This window comes from Blennius ocellaris (assembly GCF_963422515.1).
Source record: "Blennius ocellaris genome assembly, chromosome: 8".
Taxonomy (NCBI): Eukaryota; Metazoa; Chordata; class Actinopteri; order Blenniiformes; family Blenniidae; genus Blennius; species Blennius ocellaris.
The window spans coordinates 23,414,612-23,441,368 of NC_137657.1; the positions used below are offsets into that span (position 1 = coordinate 23,414,612).

Sequence of the window (26,757 nt, forward strand, 5' to 3'; positions counted from 1 at the left end):
TGTGTGTTCGGCACTATTATGAGACTGCATGTCAGGAGAATCAATAAAGAGGAAAACACAGTGAGAGGGCCATCGCTATAAATCAGTCTCCTCTGCTCACAGACACAAGTCAGACCCATTACAGCTGGCACGCCCGCTCTCTTCCAGTCTCCTCCTTCGCTTCGACTGCCCCCATTTTCATCCCATCAAGGCCCCCCCCCCCCCCGCCCTCCGCAGACTGCTCCCCTCCAGGTGCTGGAGATTTGGGAGCATGACATGCACCCTGCTGTTCCACAGTCATCTTAACGGTCAAATACAGCCGAATACACCCAAATTGTGCTTCCTACCTTTTTTTGTAAACCTGTTCTGTCAGTTTTGTTTCTCTTTCTTTTCTCTGCTGCTTTTGTCTCGCCTTAATTCAATTTATGCTTCAAATGTACAACTGAAACAATGTGATTGCAGAGTCTGTACTGTAAATTTGAGATAAATTCGTTTTTTTTTTCTTTTCCCCTTATATCTTACATAATGGAGGCTATCTTGACAACAAAGTTGTTTTCAAATAAACTCGTAGAATCATTTGAAGCCTTTATCAGACACTAAATTACAGGAGCCTCAAACATGTTGTACATTAATGAAGCTGGTAATTAAAAAAAGTGAATGACGGCGAGAGATAGCTTCACATAATCGGCTGTCTGAGGCTGTTCTGCACCTCGCGAGGAGAAGCTATACTTATTCGGGTCAAGAGTTCGACTTCCTCCTTTGTTTTTCATCTCTTTCCTACACAGGCTGACCTGTGGAGGAGGCAGACAGACACAGACGGCAACAACACAACTCTGACCCTCAAAACAGCCTGTTTTTTTTTTAACCCCCTATTTTTGTTCCATAGCTACCTGCAAGCCTGGAAACTCCCACATCAATAATGTAGTGCCGGTGCTGGGCTGCTTCCCTTAGTGTGCAGAACAGTTACATAACAAAGCAATGCAACCAAGTACCGGTACCTCTGTTCTTCTCTTCATTAAACATTTCTTGCATGTGGCTTGCATTTTGCTTTAGCAAACAGCATGTTTTGTATCGTACATATTTCCTTTTTCAACTTTTGTTCCTCTCCGTTTTCAGTTTGTTATTTGACCTGAGCATTTCTCAGGTTGGGGCCTCCTGTGTTACAGATTTGATAACAAAATGTAATCCAGACAACCGTCAACAAGGTGAAGTCAAAAATGTAACTGGTCAACCAAATGGTTTTTCCTGATTATATGCAAAGTGGAATTTAACTCAGTCATCCTGATTGTTTGCTTGCTGATGCATAATTAAATGCACATTTCTCCAAAGTGTTCGGGCAGTTGTTATGAGTAATCCGATGTACGTTGCTATTTTTCTGGAGCAGCTATGACTGGCCTACTTTAGTACAAAAAAAGTACTATTTGAATAATACACGATCAGTATTTGTCTGGTTTCTCCTGGCACATGAAAATAAATAAATAAACAATGAAAGAGCAGCAGAATTAAGCTTTCTATTCTCCCATTAACAAAACCTGTCTTCGAAACTAAACAGCATGGCTGTTCACTAAAACCTCATCCGGCAAAGTCAAGCATGACCATTAAAGATGAAGACGTTTGTATTTATACTACACACAGAAGAAACTTTCAAATCACTGTTTTAATGCTGAAACAGTTTGTTTGAAAACTCACCAGCACAGGCAGTGAAAAAAAAACATTAAAACTGCTGATGGAAGTCTGGGTCAATCTATCCTCCATTTTTTTTTCATCATTCTCAGTAATAATCTGTTTTTACTCCCTCGCTAAGTGGGATGAACCATAATCCTATTGTCACCTTGTAATGGGCCACTTTACAAGGATTTACATCAACAGCTTGGTAACAAAACAGTATGGAGGTTAACAAGATAGGTCAGTGTACTGCAGGAGCACATATAGTCACCCTCTGCTATTTTATCACCTTCATTTATTCGTATGCTACAGTGATGATATAGAACTACCCCACAAATGCAAGTACTATTAACTCAGCACACCTAGTTTCATTAGACGCCCACACCCCGGCCCTCTCTTTGCTCCCCTCTGTCTGTTGGGTTACGTAACATTTGCCCATTAGCACTGGGCTGATCATGTGCAAACAGCTGTGGTAGGATGTGGTAAAGTGTGCCAAAAGACAGCAGCAAAATAAAGAGAAAGCCTTGAGGGCAGTAGTGCTACACTCATTTAAAATTGCAGCCACACACGTAAACACCCATCCACACTGAGACATATCTGGCTGGCTCGTGAGCGCGAGCCTCCTCCTCAATGGCACGAGAGCTGTGAGAGTAGATTCATTAAAAACAAACACAGAACGCAGCAGTGCTCTGCACAAGCAGGGCTCATTGTTTTCAGTTGGTTTTTTTGTTTTTTGGGGGTTTTTTTTATGGATTGTGTTGCTTTCTTGTAAGAGCAGAAGATTTAAATCAGTGCTCCTACACACATACAAAAGCTGTTATGTTTTCTGCATAAGAATTGACTGTTAAATCAAAGACAGCCCTTCAAGAGACAATTTGAAAGGAATTAAAATGGGCTGTTGATCCTCTCAGTATCAGATGAGAAAGATAGTGACAGAAGAGGAGTATTCTTTCACAAAATCATCAATGAATGTGTTTAAACTGGAAATAATGAGCCCTGCACATAAAAACAAACGTATACATAGAAAACAGGCAGACACACATCACATGTATAGACTGTGGACAGGGGAGTCTTAAAGTTACACAGCATCTTAGTCAACAGCAACATAATGAGTTAAAATCAACACAAAACAACAACAACAATATTAACAGTAATATCAAAAGTCAATCAAATATATCCATTATTTAACAATCATATCAGTAAAACAGGAGGAGGATGAAGAACAGGATGGCACGTCAGTTCTTACAGGTTTAATCAGTATTACAGCTGAATAAAGCCGTTTATGAAGAGAGATAGTAGCAGAAAGGGAAGAGAGAGAAAGAGAGAGAGAGTGAGGTTGGAGGTGTAATGTGGCTCCTACCTTTTTCACTGACTGACTCACTCTCTATCTCCACATCCTCACAGCTGGTGTACTCCGGAGTGGTGGCCAGTTCCTCCTCCGAGCTGCTCAGCGACACCTGCCGCATCTTCCCTCCCTTTTTGGTTTTGTGGGGTTTGGGGGGTGGCGGGCGCACCGACTCTGACTGGTCGGAGCTCAGAGAGTCGTTCCTCAACATGGTCTCCATCTTCTCCCTCTTGGTCTTACGGACAGCCGAACTAGGATCCAAATGGTGCTGCTGCCTCCTCATGGGATCCCCGCTTCCACCCATGTCTCCCCTCCGCAGATCCCCTGACCGATCGCCCAGCACGGGACTGCGGTGTGGCGTCGGGGGGCTGTGGTTGGAGGTCCTGTGACCTCCGAGGCCGGGGCCCATGGGCCCCGGGGAGGACCGGTCGACGGAATAGGAGCGCTGTCCCACCATAGGCGGCCGGCGCTCGGTGAGATGCTGACGGGACAGCCGGACGGGGCCGGGGTCGTCCTGCTCCGTGTACGCCAGAGAGACGTCGCTGTGGCGGCGCTCGTGCCTCAGCCGGCCCACCTCGGCGTGCATCCTCATCTGCTCCTCGTAGGGCTGCGGCTTAACGGGATAGCGGGCCAGGTTCGGATCGCTGCGATAGCGCGCCTGGAACTCCTCCTGGCGCTGACGCTGGAGGTCATACTCACTGGGCGGTCCGTCTAGCTCCTGGTCGAGCGGGTATTCCTGGGAGTGCCAGCGTCCGGGGCCCCGCCGGTCCCGGTAGCCCATCCGCGCTGCATCCGCATCATGGTACATGTGTGGGCCCCGCGGAGCCCGCCGAGGGTCCCCATCTCCATAGTCGGACGGTGATCTGGGCATGCCGCCGTCCGTCGGGGCATACTGCGAGTGATCACCCCCCTCCCTTTGGTCGTATTTTTGGTTTGGATCCCTGGATGCAGATGGGCTTCGTTTCCTGTCAAAGAGAGGAACAAAAGCGTTACTGGGTCGTCCAATCAGTTCTTTTAATTAACAAAAAATAGTCGATAGAAGAAATAAAGCTGAATTTAGTGTAAAGTTCAAATTTTTTACACAGCACATCAAAGAAATGTGAAGCATCATTAAACTTTATGATTAAATCACCAGCAATGACAGCCTACACAGAAGTATGAAGACAGCATTTATCTCGAGGTCAACTTGGGAACTTGTATAACACTGATAGCGATTAGCTTTTAGAACAAAACTTTGTGTTGCAAGTTTTACTACTGTAACCTACAAACCTATTGATTGTAATGTTTGAAGCCTAAATACAATTGCTGGGAGGTAAAGGCCAACATTATTTGGAAAATAAACTAATCCTTGGTTCCCGAGATCTTACAACAGCTAAACTTCCAGATTATAATTTTGTACGATCAGCTAATACAAAAACATGCAATGAGGTCAATATGTTGAAAAATATGATTACAAAATGCTATAAAAGTGGAAGTGATTTTAAATGTCCCCCTCAGTCTCTTTTCTATATCTATTTACTCAACTCATCAACCAATTTTGATAGCACAGGAAAAAGCAACAAAAACAAAAATCCCAAGTTGTTTCAAAATTAATTTTTTACCATTTCATAAAATGTAATAAAACCAAAAACCCCTTTTTAATTTTTTTTTTACAAATTAATCAAGGCAAAGTGAGCAGAAGCTATTTATGTTGTTTCGGACTCATTTCTGCAGTGTTGTGTATAGTCACTTCACTTTTCCCTGGACTACACACACACACACACACACACACACACACACACACACACACACACACACACACACACACACACACACACACACACACACACACACACACACACACACACACACACACACACACACACACACACACAGAAAGTGCACAAAGACGCAACGTGCTCCATAAGATGCCTCAATGATGTTCACCTCCGAGCATTTTTTTGTATCCAGTTATGGGTTGTTATTTTATTTTACATACATATTTTATATACCACCTGTCAGTGCTGACAGGACTGGCATGCATAACTCTCATAACCATAAGTCATATTCTGTTAACAATAGCTAAAAAAAAAAAATCCCATACTACCAGAAAGCAGAGAAGTAGAGCGTTGAACCACCAAATGCTGGTCATTGAAGTGCCTCCCAAGCCTTCTCCAGGATGACTGTGCTATTGAATATAAGATTGCACAGCGACTCACACGTTGGTAACGTGAGGTTCTCAGTGTCGTCAAACACTCACTTTAAGATTAACTTACAGCTTCTCTATTCTGCCGTCACCACAAAGTACCAACGCCCACATGTTTGACTACTGAAGAACCACCAGATGTTAAAGTTATCTTGAGAAAATGAAGATAAAGATGCACTTCTTGCACATTTTGTGTATATTATAGAGCCATCATATCAAAATTAATCCAGTCCGGGTTGAATTTGTTTAAATCTAGTTTTTCCTACAGCATCTGACTATTTTGTTGATTTTGTTGTGCATGTTAAATACTTATACAAATAATTTTCAAGTAACAGGATGATACAACACTAACAGTATAACCTGCCTGGATATAATTATACGTCTAAATGTAATGCTGTAAGCACGAGTGAGTGTGTGCAGTTTCGAAGTTCTGTGTTAGCTGATAAATGATTCACGGCTTCACAGGCTGCGTACGTGTCCACGGAGCAGTGAACATGCGGATTGTCGAGTTGTGTCAGGATTTATAAAGCTCTGAAGAGGTTACCCAGTTATTTAATGCAGCATGCTTTGCCTTTTGTTGAAAACCTCTCACACGTTGAATTTGGAAAAGATCAGCTAACACAAGCAGCAACAGCTCGCATGAAATCATATAAGCAGTATATCTGTCGAGACACATCAAAATGAAGTGGAGTCTTCACGTGAACGGTAAATTCAGAATTTAGACAACACTTAGCTTAATCATTTTCAATGCTGACTGCAGTCAGCAGTCTCATATCCTGAGAGTTAGCTGTCAGTCATTTTATCATTGTCTGGTTGTCTGAAAGGAAACCAGCCAGGAAGCGGATGAAAAGCCTGGAGGAGGCTAACTGTGCGTTAATGCATTTATTCTTTTCTTCAGATTTAATTATTCATAAGCCACTTTTCTCCTACATTTCTCCCACTTTTTCTCCAAAGTAATAATGACATTTGGGTGAAGGGGGGGGGGGAAGCTCTGCGAAGCATCCCTTTAATTTTGTACGTGACAACTTTCCATAAATTTCAAAGGGCTTCATAAATCATCGCTGTCCGCCTTGCTCACTCGCCAAGGTAAGGACTCCTCACGTGTGATTGGCCGATTCGCTGAAGGGGACAGAGGAGGTTTGGCCTCTGCCTGCTGGATCACAGACCATTCAGCAGAGTCTGAGCGTAATGGATGTGCAATACAATGGATAGAAGCACCATGGCAGGGCACGTGTGGACTAAGATGCTTTTTGTGTTCTTTGTGTTGAGTTTCTCTGTTGAACACTGAATAATCTCACTAAAGTGAAGTGCCAGCTCCAGGGAGAGACAGAATGATGAACGAGCACTGTGTACAGTTCATGAACTGCTGTACAGTTAAAATATGGGCCGTTACAGAGGGGAAGAAGTTGAGCAATAGTGCAGGACCGAATGTGCTTTCCAACAACACTAGTACATAAAAGCAAGTTTTACATAATATTAGAAGGGACAAAACATCATGTTAAAAAAATGGAAAAAACCAACAAACGGAATGAAACTCGTGTTTATGTCACATTCAAAAATACATTGTGCTACTTTAAATATATTCTCGCCAAAAGGGATCTATAGTGGAATTTGTTTTGCTTCTTTTAAAATCTTAACAATGTTTATCATCTGCATCGAACCTGGCCAGTGTCTGGAGCAAGTTCTGGACAAGCGACCACACATCGGCTCCAGGTTTGAGACAATCAGTGTGAAATGATAATGAAGCTGGTGTCAAATTACAAACAATTGGCAACTTGGAAATAAAACTGACTTCCCTCCTGTCACCCGCCCCCCCACCTAAGAAAAATGGGAATCACTGAGTCAAGATCCAAGCAAATCAGAAAAAAAGTGAACATTGACAGAATAAATCTGCTTGTTCATGGTAAAGGAGTATGGGGCTGCAAAATGGCCATAATTTGACAAAGGCAGATTTTTTTCCAACTTTAAATCATGAAATGCTACTTCAGTGGACAATAATATAAGATAGATATGCTTGTACAGTGACAATGCAATATTGCAGCCATTTACCAATGAATACATACAATAACTGTCGTGCGCATCGAGCAGCAACCGACACCTGACGATCGTTGCTGTTGAATCAGCCATCAAAATTGTCAACCCACGTCAATCGATGTCTCTATAGTAAAGGAAAATATTCCAGACAGCCTCAAGAGTTGGGTAATAATCAATATGTAGGAATTAGAATTGAGACATTGTGGATACCTGCTATCAGAACTGAGAAGACACGAAGGTCTTAGGTGCCTTTTCCTTTAGGAGAACTGACAGTGACGTCCACAACATGCGCAAGTGATGAGTGACTTCTTTGAAAGGAAATCAAAACAATGCAGTATTACCACATCCAAGCAGACTGGTGTTTTTTTTTTTACTTTCTGTTTCACAGCAAAAGAAATACCTTCTTTTCTCTTTTGTATCTAAATGCACTTGTGATCCATACAAAGCGGGTAGCGGGGGAAAGAAAAAAAAAAAATCACATGAGGGCTTCTGCATTATTCATGAGATGCTCCCGGACACTAACTGAGCAGTGCTTCATTCACAAATTCAAAGTGAAGTAGCAGCAAAAATTATACACTGGAGTCAAAGACAGGCAAATGTGACTTGGAGTGGGAGGGTGGGAAATGTGTGACATACACACGAATGGTTTCTTTTCAGTGGATTGTGGATGTGTGCGCGTGCACGCATGTGTTCGCCAGCATCCCCCCGCGTTTGTGGCAGCGCAAGTGTCTGTGTGCTGGTACTGCTGCAGCTGCCGCTTAAGAAATGCTTCACTTTGGCTCACGGGATGTCCTGAGAGTTTTTCACACTAATGCCCTCTCTGGGATGTGCCTTGAAATGCTACACCCACAACACACCCGTGCACATAGTAGATGCACGTAGCAACGGCAACAGACATTAACAAACCGCCATTTGACAAGCTCTAACTCATCCTGACACAAGTATCACGTTTCCCTGCTCCCGTTTAGCCTTGTACGTCCTTCCTGTCCAAACAGAGAAACGTCTCTGGCAGCGATAGCAAACAAGCTAGCAATCCCACTCCGCTCTCTCAGCGCCTACATTATGATGCTAATGCTTTCTGCACTGAACAAGCCTCCAAAATGCATAATTGAGAACGAAATTGTGCACACCGCACACCTCTGGCACACAGATATTTAAACCCCGACATCACAGGACACACTGGAACAGAGAAAGGAGACGTTACATGTGAAAAGAGACGGATGGAAATTAAAGGGATCGGAGCAATAAAGATGGATAGATGTTCTAACTGTGCCCTTGCAGCTAAACGTGCGGCCTGAGTATGCACACGGTGCGTGAGGCTCGGGCATGAAGAGGCAGGAAGCGGCACCATCAGATTATGACGCTGCACAGAAGCCTTGGCTGCTGCAATGATTGAGTCACGCAGCACACCGCGACATACTCCCTCCATCACGCCCTCTTATATAGCCAAGATTCATGTGTATGATGTCACTACAGACGCGGCATCGGGCCGGAGAGCGGGCGGCGTGGTGTGCAAGCAGATCGACGAGCAGTGAATCAAGCTAACAGGCCAACAATAGAAGCGGCATGTTCGCTGTCTGCATGGTACATTATGGGAATACAGGCAAGGGCCTGGATGCATTTGAGCAGTGGGGATAACAGCACACCCTGCGACTGCTGTTGTCATGCTCCGAGCTAACTATAGACATCCTCTGCCGCAACAGACAAGGGCGGCGGTGACGGGTAAAATTCAATTCAGAAAAGGTGAGAATAGAGTTGTTAGTACCTAAAGTATCTATGAAACTGCTGCCAAAGCTTTTCTTCAGATAATTTTAACAACCCTGAGTGGTTTTGTTGAACATGGCTTCTATATTTTCTTCTCCCAGTCGTATGTACCTCGAGCACTCGAGATAATTCCAGTTATAATCATCTTTTTAAAGTACACTGTCCTTATCAAAAACAGCATAGTGTATCAAATCCATGGATCACAAAAATCGTGGGATTACACTATGGCCCTAAAAGATTAAAAAGTACGACCCAAAAAGATTAGAAGTGACCTGACATGCTCATCATGATAAAGCCTTTATGGGATGTTATTTTCCACAACACAACACTAAAATAAATACAATATAACAAAAGAAGAAAAAAAACAATTGATTGAATTCCTTGATGTGCTGTAGGATAGCGAGAGGCAGGGGAGTGTTTCTGCTCTAACGTACTGACGGGACCGGATCACACCTACAACCAAACCCGTATTAGATCCCAGGATGCAATTGGACCACATTGTATAACTATGTTATCGTTGTCAATATGTAGTGTTGCATTTTTCAATATTCACATCACAATGCAGAGGCGAGTGATAATTTCTCTGACTGTCACATTGGTAAAATATAGTTTTAGAACAGTTACATGCTGCTCGTGTTTACAGCTTATGCAGTTTCTGCTTTTGTGGTTAGTGACAGCTTAAAAGATCCACTGTCCAAATCAGCTTTCAAGTCAAGTATTTTGACCGTAATTCTGAAAATGTAAATGCTTCACATGTGACTTGCTAATTTCCAACAAAGCAATACATTTCTCTACTTTATTACTCCCAGTAGACGGCAATTTGTGATGCTACTCTCTGTGCTGTATGCACAAGATGTTGCACTACTATTGCTTTGCATTATCGCATTATCATAACATCAGGTTCATATAGCAGTAGAAATCTCTGGCAGGTGTTGTGCAAGCATACAAATTAAGAGCTCACAAAGATCAAGTTTAATGCACAGATTATGCAAATAAAGAACTAACCTCAACACAGGTAACAATAGAATGGCTTCTAAAGTGGCTGTGATGAAGTTGATATATTAACGTCGTACTCCAATACTGAACATGACCAAATTTCCTGGGCAGACAAAATCAAGGCTTATAAATTCAACTCTTTGTGCCTTCTCTTACTCACCTGCTACTCTTACAAATACAATGAGGATGAAAAATAGTGGCTTTATTCTTGATTATTTCAATAGTGAATTTGACTGGGTGCTCCCAACATGCGATTGCCTTGAGGTTATGCTTCTATTTCATTTAAAACCAAAGAAATGCCACAAGCATGGAGATCAATAATTCAGTCCATGAGGAAGCTTTCTGTGAGTGATGAACCCTTCACAGATACTGCTGCATTCATGACTTCAGCCTCATGCGTAGGCACCGAGACGTACACACTCACTCACTCACTCTCTCACCACCACCGCCCAAATCAGCACTTTCTTGATATCAGCTCGATCTATAACCTGCTTGTTATGCCATAAAATCTAAAATGCAGCGAACAAAACGCTATTTTACCTGGAAAATTCTTTTAAATTCTATTGTTCTACCTCCAACAACATTATGTCCTGCACACATGTGGTGCCTTAATATGCATGCATATTTCATCAAGATATAAATCAAGAGATTTCACTGCCTTCACAGAGAGACATTCTTTAGTATGGGCAGATGTCTTGATGATACTGCATTTGTGCCAGAGCTAATACTACAACATTAAGTGTGCAGCTATTAAATAGTGAGCTCTATAGAAAGAACACAAGGTTAACACACTAGAACTACCTATTTTGCACAGACAGACAATTGTTACACATGTTAGAAATTGGATCAATCAAAGATTATAATAATTCAAAGCCACACACATCACATCACATAAGCCACATCCTTCCTATTTATGACAATCTGAATCTTGAGATAAAACCAGGCTTACTCAAAGTAAACGTTGAATCCTGGGATGTAGCTCACTTCAAATCTCTGTCTGGCAGCTCCACGCAAACACATCCTGTGCACAATCCGTTCTCCAGAAAAAAAAAAAGCTCAGTCTGATCCAAACTACCTAGCACCATCACTGGCTCACAGCCTGTCACAGTAGTCCTTGTTGTTTTTCCAATCCTCTCTCGACCAGCTCTAAAAAAAAATAAAATAAAAAAATCTTGTTTTACGTCGACGGGGCTATAGATGATCTGCACATAACGGCAGATTCGCTCCTGCAGCAGCACTCTTTGGACTGAGCTTGCAGCACCAGCGGTGCTTCGGCTGCTTCTCAAGAAACATGCTTAATAAGAAAGGCAAACGCAATCAAGGTGAAAATGCAACGCTGCCCTTGTGGGGATGGGGCCACCTCTACTTTGCATGTGAGGAAGAGAGAATGAGAACAAATGAGTGGTGCTGCGTTGCAGAGCTCTCCTCTTGGCTAATGACAGCAGAACAACCTGGAACGGTCTCCAATGAAAAGGCATAACCAGGGAGGAGGAGTAACCGCAGAAAAATGGTCTGAATGGGCATCTCAATGGAGATATCAGAGAAGAAGAGGGGATAAAAATGCCCCTAATAGTCCATTAAGAGATGCAGCATCGCTCTCTCGTAAGAGACTGACTCAGTCGTCCACTGCGAATCTGGGACACCCCTAAAGAGTAAGAGAAACACATCCTGTCTTACTGTCACCTGGTACAATCAAAGCAGCTTAAGAGCCCGTGGCAGGCAGACAGCCCGGCTGAAATTCCCAATATCCAAATGGGAGTGTGGCACCGTGATGACCTGCTTCGCTCCTGAAGGTCTGCTGCATCCACAGCAACCTGTCACACTGCGTGTGGATGCGGATGGATGGCACAGTTTATGGCTCTGCTGCAAAGGCTTCTGGGGGCCTGAAAGCTTGCCGACTTTCGGGTTTAAGAGCATCGTCACGTGATCTCTACAACTGGCTGGCAGTGGAGCACCGGCGCTGCCCTCTACCTAGTAAAAGGATTACAGTCCTTGGTTGATTACTGGCTGACATCATCAGTCAAAAGCAGGTCTCGCATAATTTTTTTTTCAAACTGGAAAAACATGCTCCATAAACTGAAGACCGAACAAATTGTATGTTCACAATCCACTGGGAAGATTTTAAGGAATCCTCATCAAATGACACGAGATTGACAGAAAAATGCAGAGGATTGACGGGTTTCCACAATAAATCTAATGTGCGTGTGGGTGGGCGCGTGTTTTTACTGACTTTATCTGGGTGTAGTTAAAGTGACTCTTCCTGCCTCATACTCCTCTGCCTCACACACTTGTCACATCTGTCACCATCATTCTCCATTCATTCTCTTTCTTTCCTTCTGCAGACCCTCTCCCATGAGATGGACTCAGAGTTGACCTGAAGATGTGCTACTATGTGCTGTTTGTGGCGGCAGTGCTGACAGCTGACTGACAGGAGAGTGGAAGCATGGAGGGCAGGAAGGAGACGGGCTGTTGATGCAACATTTCCTTGGACAGACCAAAAGTTGCAAGATACAATGAGTATAATGATCACAGAACCTGTGCGTTGTTACCGCACTACAGAAAACAGGATAATCAGCCCAGTTTTTCCCACTGTCGATAGCAGCGCTCTGGAGATTATTCCATGTTCTTCAAAGACTGAGCTGGGAGCAACGGTTAGCTCTTTCTTTAATCCAGAATTTTTTTATTTAACAAATTGTTTAAGAGTAGTGGACACAGCACAACACTGAAGCCTGAGCTGAGATATCGGTGTTGCTGCCATGAAAACTGGCAAATCCTCAAAGCCATGCTGCAAAAACATGCATAATGCAACGGCTGCTACAAGATACGTTTTCTGGACATTTCATTGTATTTTGCATGATTAGAATTTATGTTGATTTTGCCGTAATTTATGGTACTGATTGTTTATATTGGGAAAATGATAGACTTTTTCGAGATGTACAGTTTGTGCCACAACAAAAAAAAAAAGAGGTCATTATGGCACTATTTTACTTATCTGGCCCACACAAGATTAAATTGGGCTGCATGTGGCTCCTGAACAAAAATGAGACATCCCTGGGATAAACTACTCATCGGTGTGCATTTGTGTGTCCATGATAGGTGTTTGTCTGTCTCTCTTTGACGAACTTGCCTTGACTTATCATCAGCTGGGGTCGGTTCTGGTGCCCTGTGTCCTGGACTTTGACAAAGGAGTGCAGAAGTGGAGGCAGGGAAATCTGTCCTGACTGGTGTTTATCTACATTATTCTGAAATGCACTAGATTTTGATCAGTCACTAGATGTGTGAATTCATTTTGATGTATAACTCTGTGTCAACTCTGAGGAAAAAAACTTAACATGTTTTGGGAGTTGGTGCCCACACCACCAGATGTTCAAATCAAAAGCAAATGCAAATATATTAAAGCATCAAGGTTTATATCTTTGAGGGATAATTCAGTTCCCATATGTGTGACTATCTATCCAGGTGGACTCTGTCTCACTGGGACCGGCCTCGCACCCCTCAACGCTCACATGTATAAAGCAATATAGAAAACATCAGGATTGATGTTTCCCCTTCAGTCCGACACACTTTTTGGTCTGTATTTTAGCATTTTTCACTGCATATCAGATCCTCATAAAAACTCAAAATTGATTTGACGAATGCTCAGATACATTGACCTCAATTACTGGTAAATGAAGTAAATTGATATGAATTCGTTTTGCAGAGTTGGACCAATAGTTTGCAGGAGAATAAAGTCTGGATTATCAACATGTGGCAGCAACATCGGCCTCCATGTTTCCCATTTTTGTCATTTCAATTAAAAAAACAAAAAAAAAAACTTGAACCTGGGTCCCGCCCACACTTAAGACAACCCGCTATGCCACCAGTGAGTAGTACTTGGTAAGTAGTACAGCTGCGCTGTACTACTTACCATCTTCACTTGTTATCCCGCGATGAATTATGTTCACATTTGTAAACCACCAAATACTACATACTACAGTTCCATAAGCGGTTTCTTTACAAAAACTGACTTTTGGCCTGTTTCGCCAATATTTAAACAAGCAGTTCTTAATGAAAGCAAAGAAATGATGAGTCCCGAACTCGCTCAGCCTTGTTTCAGGCACTGTGGCAGATGGCGGCCTCCCCCTCACTTTGTCTCCTGCTCTGTGGAAACTTTTGCGCGAAGCGGGTGGACAGAGAAGTTAAGCAGCTCCACATCCATCAGCCCGGCTGACAGCGTCCACACAGCAGTGTGTATATTCACTAATTGGCTCCACGGACACAAACTCTGTCCTCCTGCCTGTATGCACACCAAGTGGTGCCTTGTGTGTTCATGCTATGTTTATACACTGTGTGGTTCATATATTATCTGCGCTGCGCTGCCAGTTAGGTCTCCTTTTTAAGAAGAGGCACTGCGAGCTCTCTATGTAGGCCAAGCCCCCACTGAATATGCCATTAAGATTAGCTACAAGTCAGGACTGTAATGCTCGTGCTTGCTTCTCTCTTCCCTACAGAGAGAGGTTAGAGGAGCAGAGCGTATGTACATGGGTTTTTTTTATTTTATTTATCATACTGCCACGTCCAACGAGCATATAAAAAAATGCACATCACAGCTGGAATTTAACAAGTGATCACCGATGTGGAGCCAAGAAAGAGTCAGGGATTTTGATGAGGGGCATATGTGGGCCAGTGCAGGAGTATTGTCTGTGATTACACTTAGAAATGGGTGTTGATCTGTTGAAGAGTTACTCAGAGCATCTGAGTAAGCGACACCACAATTCTGGTGGATAATGTATGTGTTGGTTTTTTGTTTTTTTTTAATCTGTGACAAGATAGTGATGGTAATCACAGGGTGCTGGAGACCATCTCAGCTGACTGTGGGTGCAGTCAGGGTACGCCCCGGACAGGTAAGCTATCCATCACAACAGCGAGAGAGAGAGTGAGTCACACACACCCACACCGAAGGGCAATTTTAGAGACATCGATATTTCCAAACGCATGTTTTCGGACGGAGCGAGTAAACCCACACGTGCACCGAGAAGATATGCAACCGCCACCCATAAAGATCTCCAAACTCAGAGTCAACCAATGTGAGGCAAGACTACAAGCCCTGGAAGGGCTTCATGTGTGACTGAGCTATGCTCCCATATATGGAAGATTTCATACATTGATCTAAACTGCACAACTTAATTTGTTCTGATTGTTTATATTATGTAGGGCTTCAACAAAATTGTTACATTGCCGTTCCATATCAACATTTTCGATATACGAGGTTTCTTAATATATGCATGTTTTGTTTTGAGTAATGTACACTAAAGCATACAAATGTATTTAGTTCTTGCTCCTTACATTATTAAATAATTGTGTTCGAGTTTAACATCAGTATGCATTATTACAAAGATGAAGAAAAGGTGACTATAATCTAATTGGACAGGACAGTAAACCACACAACATTACATTATTAATCAAGTCAAGACAATTAGTAGGGGCGGGCCACATGATAGCAAAAAAGCCTCTATCAATGTGGTGTTTATGACCGGGGAGGACGAGCAAGGCTGAACGGAGCAGGTTCAGAGGAACACAATATCGCCTCTGTAATGTCTGAAGTAGCAGGTTTGAGAAATATCCATTGACGAAGAACATATTTCAAATCCATTAAGTTGTGTTTAGAACCTATATTTGTTTGACTTTACAGCAGCACAGAAGTTAAGAAGCATCCTCGTTGCGTCTGGTTTCCAAATTCCAAAGTGAAAGATCACTTCCTCTGAAACACTGTGTTGTAGTGTTCTGTAAATCACAACAAATAAAGTCAGACAACAGTGTGGAAATGTTTAGTTAAGCTGTTCATGGGTTAGCTTGTCATATACAATTTCATTCTCTGGAGGAGTGTACAGTAATGTCAGATGCACAGAATCACTGGCAGAGCTGTCTTGGAAAAGGTCTAATGACTTCTAAGTAATTCAAAAACAATACTGACACTGTTAACATGTCATATAGCCTGCAGATGTCTTGAAAACACAACTGAGGATTGGCTAAAGTTCAGGCTTGGTCGAGTGACCTGAAATAAACTTTCACTCCAAAATTTAAAAAAAGAAAAGAAAAACATTATGAGACATAAAGTAATTGGAAAACAGCATGAAAGCGAGCAAATTTGTTCCGCTCATAAAAAAAAAGCATTTTAATTCCTGACTTTTCAATACATATAAAGAGAAAGCAAAATAGCACATATGTAAAGTAGCTGATAAAATCTGCCTACTACAGATGTTTTTTTTTATGATATATGATTTTTTTAAATGATGTTTTATTTATAAAACACCATTTTCAAATAATCTCTCTTCCATTATGTACCATATACACTCTGTATCTTACTCTATTCATCTTCACATATCAAGCTTTTGCTCCTGATTATCAGCAACCAAAAAGGTAAATGAAGAAGTCAAGAGAGCTCCTCATATAACTAAATGTATACGCGCTATTTCTTACTGTAAAAAGCAAAGAGTTGGGCTTTAAACAGGTCAAAAAGCTTCAATGCCGAATGTATTGAATCACCTATATTCTTAGGATTGATGGATACACTCTCCGTTTTATTACACAAAATTCTGACAATAAAAGAGGAGTTAGTTTGTTTTGTCAAATAAGTGACAAAAATAAAATGCAGGTTCTGGGACAGCCGTTTAATTCATGATAGTAATGCAAATAAACATGACTCCTTTTATTCTCCATTAGTACACAGCAAAATTAGCTGTGCATACAATGTCGTACCTTCTGAAATCAATGCATTTTTTATTAAGGTATAAAGGAGTTGCTGCAGGATATGGAGCGCCATGTTGAAGTCCAAATAATCCAATTTGACAAGTTGTGTTTCCATTAGAGAATCAAAGCAGCTGAATTAAAGGTAGTTCATCGCTGTACTGTTCAGTTGAAACTCTCAAGTCTGTTGCACGTCTGATGACTGCAGTGATACTGATGGACGTATGCAAATCAGCGATTTGTTGCACCTCCAGAGGTGTTGGGTACATTTTAAAGTGTTGTTGTAAGGATGAGATTCCAAAGGCCGCACATACGCACAAAAACAAGCTAGTTTTAGTCCAACTCTTGACAGTTACACGCCAACATCCAAGACACAAAGACTTTCCAGAAACCCTCCCTTGCTGCTGTGCTGTGCTGCATGTCACCTCCTCACTGATTGTCAGTTATTGTTCTTTTGCACAAAGTGCCTCTGTGTTGGGAACATATTGAGATTTGTCAGGGTATCTCATAACCGGGCTGTTTTCCATTGTTACCACACACTGGGTTGTATTTCCGCAGTGGAAGAAAACGTCCTAAAAGCCACGCTCGCCCCATCTTGTTCTCTCTCCGACACACAAGTAATTGCACAGTCAAACACACTCCTCACATGCATTTCTTCTCGGTTCTGCTAAGTATGCATTTTTCATTCCAGTGAGCAAGCTGCATTTGAAATCAAAGGGGGGGGGGGGGGGGTGACGCTTCGCGGCTGTCTGGCTACAAAGAAAGTGAGGAGGTAATGAAAAAAAAGCTGAGGGGTGAGTCAGAAGATGCTTTTATAATCCTTGCAGCCCAAAATAACATCTCTGGGCCTGGATGGGCCGACGAAGCTCATGGGAAAAACAGCAGCAGCAGTTCAGGCCTTGCTGGACTTGTCACACATGTCCCTCCATTACCCCCCCTCAAAACCCCACAACCCTCACACACCCACATGCTTCTCCCTCACCCCACTTTGTTTTCTCCCTGCTCCTCCGAGCCTATTAGAGCCAACAGATAAGGCTGCAGCAGCACAGCACGACGCGGCAGACGGCCAAGCCATCCCTGTCCCACGGCGAGGTGGAGCGGCGCGGAGGGGTTGTGCACACGGGAGACTGACAAGCTGCACGAAGTGTGATCCAGGCAAGTGGGGAAGAAGGTGTGGCGGGCCTGTTCACAGGTGGGAGATGTGTGTGTGTGTGTGGCTACTCTTCAATCAAAGATGACAAATGGTGATGAGGTCCAAGCTCAGTAGCTCTTCATGTGTGATTCAAGGCTGGGCGTCCATTGTCGCTCTCGGAGTTGAGCCTCGTGCACAATGAACAGAGGCAGGGGATGCATTCCTCATCGTCTTCTCTTCATGCTTTACTTTCATCTCCATACATCACAAAGCTTGGACAAATTCAATATTTCTAAATTATTCTATTTTACTTATTACGGAGGATAAAAAGCAACAAGCTGCTAAAAAGAATTTACTTTTACATTAATTTCTCTTTAATGTACTCACTGGCTCACTTGGAAGAAAAAAATGCAGTACAACAGAATAGTCTAGTTTTTACCATAATCTAATTCAGTGAAACATCCATAGATTTCAGATGCATCCAGTGATGCGTTGATAACACTCTACCAGACATAACAGCTTTGATGAAATCAATTAAATAAAAAGCTGAAATATCTCGTCCTTTTTAATTCATCATAATGTAAGCATTTAAGTAACTGCTTAGTAAGTTTTAGTATATTTCATCAGATAAGATGTTATCTTGTTATTTTATCTCGATACCACAATTGTCTCGATCAACACTGAAAAATTGCTTCCAACCATTTATGCATTCAGAAATCAGTGATGAATCAATCACCTTTTCAATGACATTCAAAGTTTTCGACATGTGCTTGCACTGTCGCAATACAGTATCAAGTCAGCGCTGCTTTGACACGTTGCCAGAGCTGTCCATCATTATTGCATAAACTGAAGTGTACTTAGCTCCACATGAAGATCCAGGACCTGTGGCAGTGTTATTATTTTTAAGAATTAATGCCAAACACACTTGTTGTTAAAGAAGTATAATCACAGCACTGCATGACTTCACAACCACTTATTCCAACACTGCTGTCACATAAATTAAATGTCAGCCGCCTCCCTTCAGCCTTCGCTCCTCAGTGCTCCTCCAGCCAGTCACCATCATATGCTAACAATTATGCGGTAATCTTATTCAGGACAAATTAAATGAGACAGTGGCTCACAGGAACATGGAACTGAGTTTCAGTAAAAATTGATTGGCGTTAGAAACCATACACTCGGTTAAATACGGCGATAAGGCCGTAAGACGCCAGCAGTGAGCGAGTCGTTGGGTTTATTATTAGCAATAGCTATTCTGTGGAGATAACGGCATTTTGTTTTGCTTTTGATAGTGGTGCAATCCTAAAACTCAGCAGTTCCACCTCAATTGGCCTCTTGTGCACAACCAGTCAACTAATGAGCTGCTGAACACAGAGAGAGAGAGAGAGATAGAGAGAGGAAGAGGGAGGGAGGGAGGGTCAGGACACAAAGTTAATGGTGAGTGAGTGTGAAGAAGACAGCGTTGGGAATTGTGCGGTCATTTGGGGTCAAACAGGTGAAAACCATACAGAGAAAAGGCAAAACAGTCTCATTCCGACACACAAAGGCATCAAAAATAAATTGAACAATCTTTAAATCAATTCCGGCTTAGCTATGTGGCGACTTGTGAAAATTATGATTTGATCATTAATCTTCATCACTGAGTTCATTCATGTTTAATCAGCCACCTCCCCCCTCCTTTTTTTTTTTTATTCCTCTGGACAACAGAAACGACAGAGCAGGGGTGGGAGGGTGTCCAACGCATTAACCAGCTGCCACTGACACTGAATGTAAATGAGAGCGACCCCTACGGTAACCAGTGCTGCTGATTCAGAAGAAGTCACTTTCAGAGTGATTTGGCCACACGTCCCACACACCACTAAAGCAAAAAAAAGCCTCACTTGGCTTCTCAGATTGAGATGCTCGGCCCTGCTTTGCATTGGCTGGATGAACAGTGTTGTTCATCGTGGGCTGAAAGCAAACAGGACAGTTTGTAGAGAGAGAGGGAGATTCTGAAGTGCGGATCCACGTCAAGTACTTTCTGCATTGCACACGTTACATCTTGTGTTGATGTTTCCAATGCTGTTGTCAGGTTGGATCATAAAAGGAGACGGTCTTTGTCAAGGTTAAATCCAACATCAATTTGTGAACATGTGAGTTTTCACGCAGAAACAAACACAGCTATGCTATCTGAAATGCAATACGAGCCTCCGCCAGCGCTGATGAAACACTAGGTTGTAACCACTGCAATTTCACAATGGAGGGATAGCACAGGAAATGCATTAGGGGGCCAACTTGACTGCAGCATTTTTATTTAAATGCGCTTTGTTCGACAGCAGCACACGCTGCAAAACGCCTCCAGCAATCAGGAGCAGGTCACGTTTACCATCACTGCAGCTATTTTTAACACATCATTTATGAATTAATAATAGTACGTCAAATTATTGTAGCAAAAGCATGCTTTCAAAATTGCTTCTTGAGCAAGACTCAGAAGAGGAAATGACCTTTAAAAAAAAAAAAAAAAAACGTAGAATATTATTTGGAAAGATTTCTTTTTTCTTGCTGTTTTCACTCTTGGAGTTCAGAGCTGGCTTGTCACACGCTGAGGCCTAAATGAAGAACAAAGCCATTGACAGGGACGAGAGGCAGATCTCCGATTTCATCTCCATGGAAGGAACGCTCCGGCAGTTACCCCAAAAGCATCTTTGTAGCCTGATTACACCAGGTGTAATCAAATGAAGACGTATACTACTTGCAGTGTTGCTCACGAGCTGTCCAGTCGCTGAGACTATCATAAGTGCAGAGTGGATAATAAAAATGACTTAGTCAATGAGGACAAAATATCCAATGGTTGGTACTGCAGGTTCAAACAACAGATTATTCAGTCCTTGATACTTTTGATAACTAGGAGGGAATGTATTGTTACAGAACATGAACTAATACAATCAGACCTAACATGGATCAGACTAGAAAATGTCATATAAACATCTTCATAATCTAAATAAAACAGAGCTGTAACCCCTCACAGAGATGGAGTGAAACTTAAAGATTAAATCCATGGCTACTTCCACTTTGTGTGAATTTGTTCCACCAAGTAGTCCGGAAGTCATATTTGACACAAATTATTTTGGGTTTGCATTTTGTTTTGTGTCTATTCAATATAATTTGATTCTGACAGAAAAGTGAAATGGTATTTAAATTAATTTAATATATTCCACTCTATTCTCTTCCCTTAGAATCAAACTCTTCTCGTTTGGAAATGACCACATGCACCCACCTCCTACTACTTTCATCACAAACCAAGCCCTGAGTATAGTCTAGCCTAGTATACTGTAGTAACGTGCAGTCTAGTGTAATACAGTGTACTGCAGTATAGTACAGTTAATAATAGAGTAGCATAGGCTTTGCATCAAAGACTCTGTCAGGGTCCCCCTGGATGCAAAGTAATTTAATTGTAAGCAGCCACACGGAGGTGGTCTCATTTGGATAAACCCAAACTTTATTTCTGTAACAGAGGAACACGAGACAGAAGAGAAAGTCACCAAGTGAAATGTTTGGTTTAAACTGTAACTGAGACGCGCTGCCTCGCTGCCTTTGTCCTGGGATGTGCTAAATTGAGCATTTAAACCCGAGAAGGTGCAGAAAAGCTAAATAATGGAAATAATCAGACTACACAAGAACAACCACGCTGGATACTGGGTTGTGTTCTCTGCCATGACTTGTTCAAGTCTCCGTCAGCTAAATTGAAGAGAACGTGTTTATTCTTTCACGTTTTTCAAATTAAACAAGCTTTTCTCATCCATCTTCTCCATTCCGGGTCTGTTCCTGTTGGCCCCTATAGTCTATTGAACTCAAACACACTGGCTGCTGGCAGGCTTGCCGAGAGGCACACAGGAAACTCTGCATAACGGGAAGACGATGCCTGAAGACCTCCTTTCTCCAAGACTGCTCTAGTCTAAGAGATGTCACTTTACACACACACACGTACGCACGCACAAAATAGTGTGTTGCTATGCTCATTTCAAAGATAGAAGGGCTTGTGAAAGACGATGTGGAAAATGATAAGAAAGGTGAAAAAACTGGAGGCTTTAAGTGACCTAATTGGAGGCTTAAGTTTAGGTATATTATGAAACGTGACAAAACAGCCTTTGTCATTCTATGGAAAAATAATTTAATCATTTTCATAACAGTAAACGGATGCAGTTGGTCAGTTTTCAGTAAGCGGCTATACCATCAAAGAGATGGACTGTCTAATGCCAAAGCACATACAAATACACCCCTTCCTTTTTCCAGCATACCTGCAGTGCTGCCTACTGGGGTTTCAACACAAAAACGCAAGCTTGGTGACAAAGTTTGGTCTTTTCTCTCCGTCTGATGAAAAAGCCACTCGCTGTGTGCTCAGTCGAAAGACCTTTTCTCCCACGCTCAATAGCATTGACAAGCCAATGTCTCAATCGATGAACCAACGGTCAGACCTTTGCAGAGAAAGCCCCCGGACCAAAGGGCTGCGTGGGTTAATTGTAATTGCACAGGACAGCGTCTGTAACACATGCCATGAGCCAGAGAGCTGAACCGGCCAGAGGGGGCCAGCTTTGACAATACGATCATTACCTTCAACCAAAAACTGTAAAGCCATGGCCTTGCTAAACCAGTTTTAATAATCTCATTTATTTAGAAAGAGCAATATGCGCCATCTTTTTCCCTTTCTCTTCAAAAATGTACGTGCATTATTTTACATGGTGTTCCATTCATGTGGGTAAAGCTGCTGCATGTAGTTTGCATCAAACAATGTATTTACATATTGATGTGGAAAAATGGTGTTGAAAGTTCAGTTGGATGAACGCATGAGAGCAAAGATGTGATGAAACAGGCGACTGACGAGGAAGAAGCACAATCCAGTAAGAAAGAGGACTGAATGGTACAGGATCAACAGACTCATTCCAATAAAAGAAAACAAAGCCTGGCTTTGACAAAGAGGAGCGTTTTCAAAGTCAACTTCTTTCCGTGTCCAAGCCACCCCTGGAGATCAGATCAACGACTACCCTGAAACCTAATGAACTAGTAAACACAGGGAATTAAATTAATATTGCATAGGGTTTCATTAATGCCAGCCAGCAGACTAAAAAATAATGAAGGCGCAAAGTGGAAGTGGAGAGAGACAGTTAGTGGAGCTCCTTCTTCTGTGTTTACTCAGCATCTGCCTGCCAGAGAAGGAGGCTTTTGATCACTCCTCGGCTGGATTCTCCTCTCTGCTGCGTGGCAGGCAAAGCACCGGGGAGGCCGCCGAGTACAGTCAGGGCCGGCTCATTTGCAACACAAATGAACTGAGCTAATTGTACACGTGCAGGGTGGGGGAGACGGTGCACACACGGTGCAATGTTTGCAAAATATGGAAATAATTAATCTCATTGAGCTTGTGAAATACCATCAGTGCTGCAAAAGAGGATTTGAGCACAGGCTTGGGGATGAGACGGATGGTGATCGCAATGGACTGGATAGACGCAGATGTTTAGATTAAGCTTTTTCATTATTGCTTTATTACACAGCTTCTTCAAGTGTATTCTTGTTAATTGAATAAATTGGAGCATGAAAAAGATTTGGATTTGTAGCACAGCAGAAGGATTACGTACAAAGCAGGAGTCTACTCCCCATTCATGAAACCATTCGTGTGGCTGTGCTTACAGTTCCATCGTGTATGTGGAGTGGATCAGAAGAGGAGGCTGATCAGCACTGAAATGAATTTGTGACCTGTAGAGTTAAACTTTAAAATGGGTTATGTCTTATCCTCACAAGCTCATAGGTGTGACCAGATATGGAGTAAAAATGGTGAACCAGTCCAATAAAATACTTGAAAAGTCAAATAACTATGATTACCTTGGACAAACCTCTACTAAATAGTAACTACTAGCTTATATTGTCAAGAGAAAGCAAGCTAGAGTAAAACTCATTCAACAACCAATTTTGTTTTTCGAACCTATTAGTTTGTACCATCTGCCCAAGACTGACTTAACAAAACAAAAAATGTGTAATTGTCAAGGATTTTTACCTGATGTTTTAGAGTGTAAAAGCCTTAGGCCAGACAATGGCAACAACCTGTGAGCCTGTGATATAATTCCCCCCCACAATTTAAAAAGGGCAATTAGCCATATTTGATCCCATAATCAATTCCAATAATTGCTGAGTTATTCTAAAACTAAAATGCATTTTCATTTGGAACTGATTAAATATATGCATTTTTATTCAAAATGCTTAATTTACAGTAATTATGTTCACTCTTTTAGTTAAATATGTAACCCTAACTCTCATATTGGAAATAAATAATTGTTACAATTTGCCCCCCTTGGTAGAGGATATAAAATGTTTATACCATTCACTCTGATCAAAGTAGCTCTTCTCAGCTAATAGAGGATATAAAAAGGGGTGCGATGTTTGTTCAGTTGTGTTCATATAGACTGCAGCACTGTATAATAAGGATTTAGCAAAGAAAGTCCACGTTCTGACCCTCCTGACATTATAAGCCTCTTTAATCAATATATCAGATGTAAAATAAGAACGATGATGCCGTCTAATACCTTTAAGAGCAGATAGCTCCAGCTTCCAATTAACGACCCCACTGACCATCAAGGCCAGAGGAGGATCTGTGGAATAATGAACACATACAAACACACGGCTTACAAGATAAACACAACCGAATTTGACCCTTCTTGAAACTAACAGTGACAACTAGCATGTATATATGTGTATATATATTTTTTTTCTTTCTTTTCTCTATTTAAAAATTAGACGACTTTATGACTTTAGACATATGATTGGGGCAGAAAAAAACAGGCTTTTAAACCGTGTGTGTGTGGGTGGGGGGGGTTCTCCAAGGAACTGCCCTTCAAACACAAGTGCAGCCACATGGGCTCTCAAAAAGAAGCAAAAGGACACAGAGAGAAGAGCTGACGCCCACATTTCCACCACTCATAAGCCTTCTCTTTAGCCAATCAGCTTGTGGACAAAGGAGAAGTTACAGGCCTGGGGCAACGCTGGAAGTGGCCTCGAATGAACACAACCGAAACGGAGCCGCACAGGGAGGACACCACTGTAACACAACCATTAATGACATGTTGAGGGTCATACGTGCACGCACACACGTGCCTATATAGCCTTTGAGGGAATCGGTCTCGGCTCTGCGAGCGTGAAAGGAGCCCAGACGTCAGCGCTCTGCACTGGCCGGCGTTTCTGCTGAAAAGAATTCGTATCCCTTTTCCTTCCTCATCCTGTTTCACCGCCGACACCGGCTCGGCCAAACGAACCTATGTTTATATCGTCGTGGGTGACATGACGTGTATTTCTTATTCGGGACTGTGACGTGGCAACCTGCAACCAATCCTGGGCTCGGCCAGTTTCACCTGCCTCTCTGGACAAGCAGCAATAGCAGCAGGCCTGGGGCGAGGGACATTACGCCTGATGTTTATCTGGCTGCACAGCCCACTCCTTGCTTTTCTCTCTCTCTCTCTCTCTCTCTCTCTCTATGGCTCTCTCTCTCAATCATAATAACCCCTCTCTTAGACGCCCAGGCAATAAACTGGGGCCTCCCCTCTTCCTGCGCACATCTCCCTTGGCGAGGACAAAACCAATAAAGGGCTGGCTTAATTACAGCTGCTGAGTGCTGCCGACACCCAGGTGCAACACATTGGGGCTGTCGGGTGGCGCTGGGCACGGGCGAGATGTGGATGGGATGTTGGAGGTTGCAAAACGGGCTACATTAGGATACAGTTTGAGTCTCAGTGCGACTCCTACATTTCAACCCTCAAGACAGTACCTTTATAGTACTCAAAGAGATGATGGAAAAAAAAAAAAAAAGAGGTGGTAGCCTTGAGGGTGGCGAGGAAAAAGTGGGCAGAGACAGACAAAGTACAATGTTTAACAGCCTCTACTAAGGAGCCCTTGAGCCAGGCATATAAGCAGTCAGCAGCGCCAATTTCGACGCTCAGTCAGCTTGTTTTTCAAGCCACAAGGGTTTCATGTGAGAATATATACCAAGGGTTCGCTAAAACACACACACACACACGCACGTGTATGAAGACCAGAATGGATCGGAGTAGCTAGCAACCCAAATCAACACAAGCGTCTTAAGGAGAAGCATCGTAACACACTGTGTCCTATTGTTTCTAGGTCTTCAATTGGTCTATTCCCCATTTCCTTCCACTCTCTTTTTTCTTTCAACCCTTATTTTCCCGCTTTCCTCTCCCTCTGTTCTGTCACACCAACAGGAATCAGGAGGCTTCAGAGTCCCGAAAGCTGCAGTCTCCCATGTCTGTCTTGTCTACAGCTCTGTCACCATGGTGACTGATGTCTGGGTGTTCCTGTCTCCTCTTGCTTGCTATTTTATGTCCTCCACTTGCTTTTTTTGCTTTTCCCCTCTTCTGTTCCTCCACTGAACTCCTCACAGCACTCGTGACCGATACAGACTGACGATATGCAACGTTGGAAAGCATGGTCGAAGGGTGCATTTCTTTCAAGCAACACACAACAACATCGATGTGCCTGCTTCATGTAGTAACTGCAGAGAAAAACACATTTACCAGTTAATCCAGCTGCGTTGAGTCTGCCTAATTCAGCACTAATATAAATACAAAACATACAAGGACTGTTATACACTTATTGCTTGATGATCATGTGTGAAAATGTCTGATAGCATTTAGATGTTGTCCAAAGACCACGTCCAGGCTCTCCGCTTCCCCCAAACATTCAAATAGCACAAGGGCAAAAGTTCTGTCCATGGTTACCACCTGTATTCTTCCTGAATGGATGGAGCATGCGCCATTATCATGTTTTATCTCAAATCAACGCGATTGTGTAATCACATCAATTCAGCGCAGAATCAGCTCATACAGTCCGCAAAAACAATTATTTACATTTGTTTCATACAGTCGTGAACAGTGGGAAGGATTTGACGACTGTGACAGC

At 42.5% G+C, this 26,757-nt stretch overlaps 1 protein-coding gene across 4 annotated transcripts in view; it reads right to left on the reverse strand.

The window, feature by feature from the left end:
- Nucleotides 1-26,757, reverse strand: part of rims2a (regulating synaptic membrane exocytosis 2a) — a gene marked incomplete at both ends in the record, with an annotated part of 150,446 nt that overhangs the window by 70,242 nt on the left and 53,447 nt on the right. For all 4 annotated transcript variants that reach the window (XM_080500295.1, XM_080500296.1, XM_080500293.1 and 1 more), the window contains one exon: nucleotides 3,005-3,954. In XM_080500295.1, coding sequence (XP_080356421.1) covers nucleotides 3,005-3,954 — 950 coding nt within the window. The remainder of the gene's footprint in view (nucleotides 1-3,004; nucleotides 3,955-26,757) is intronic.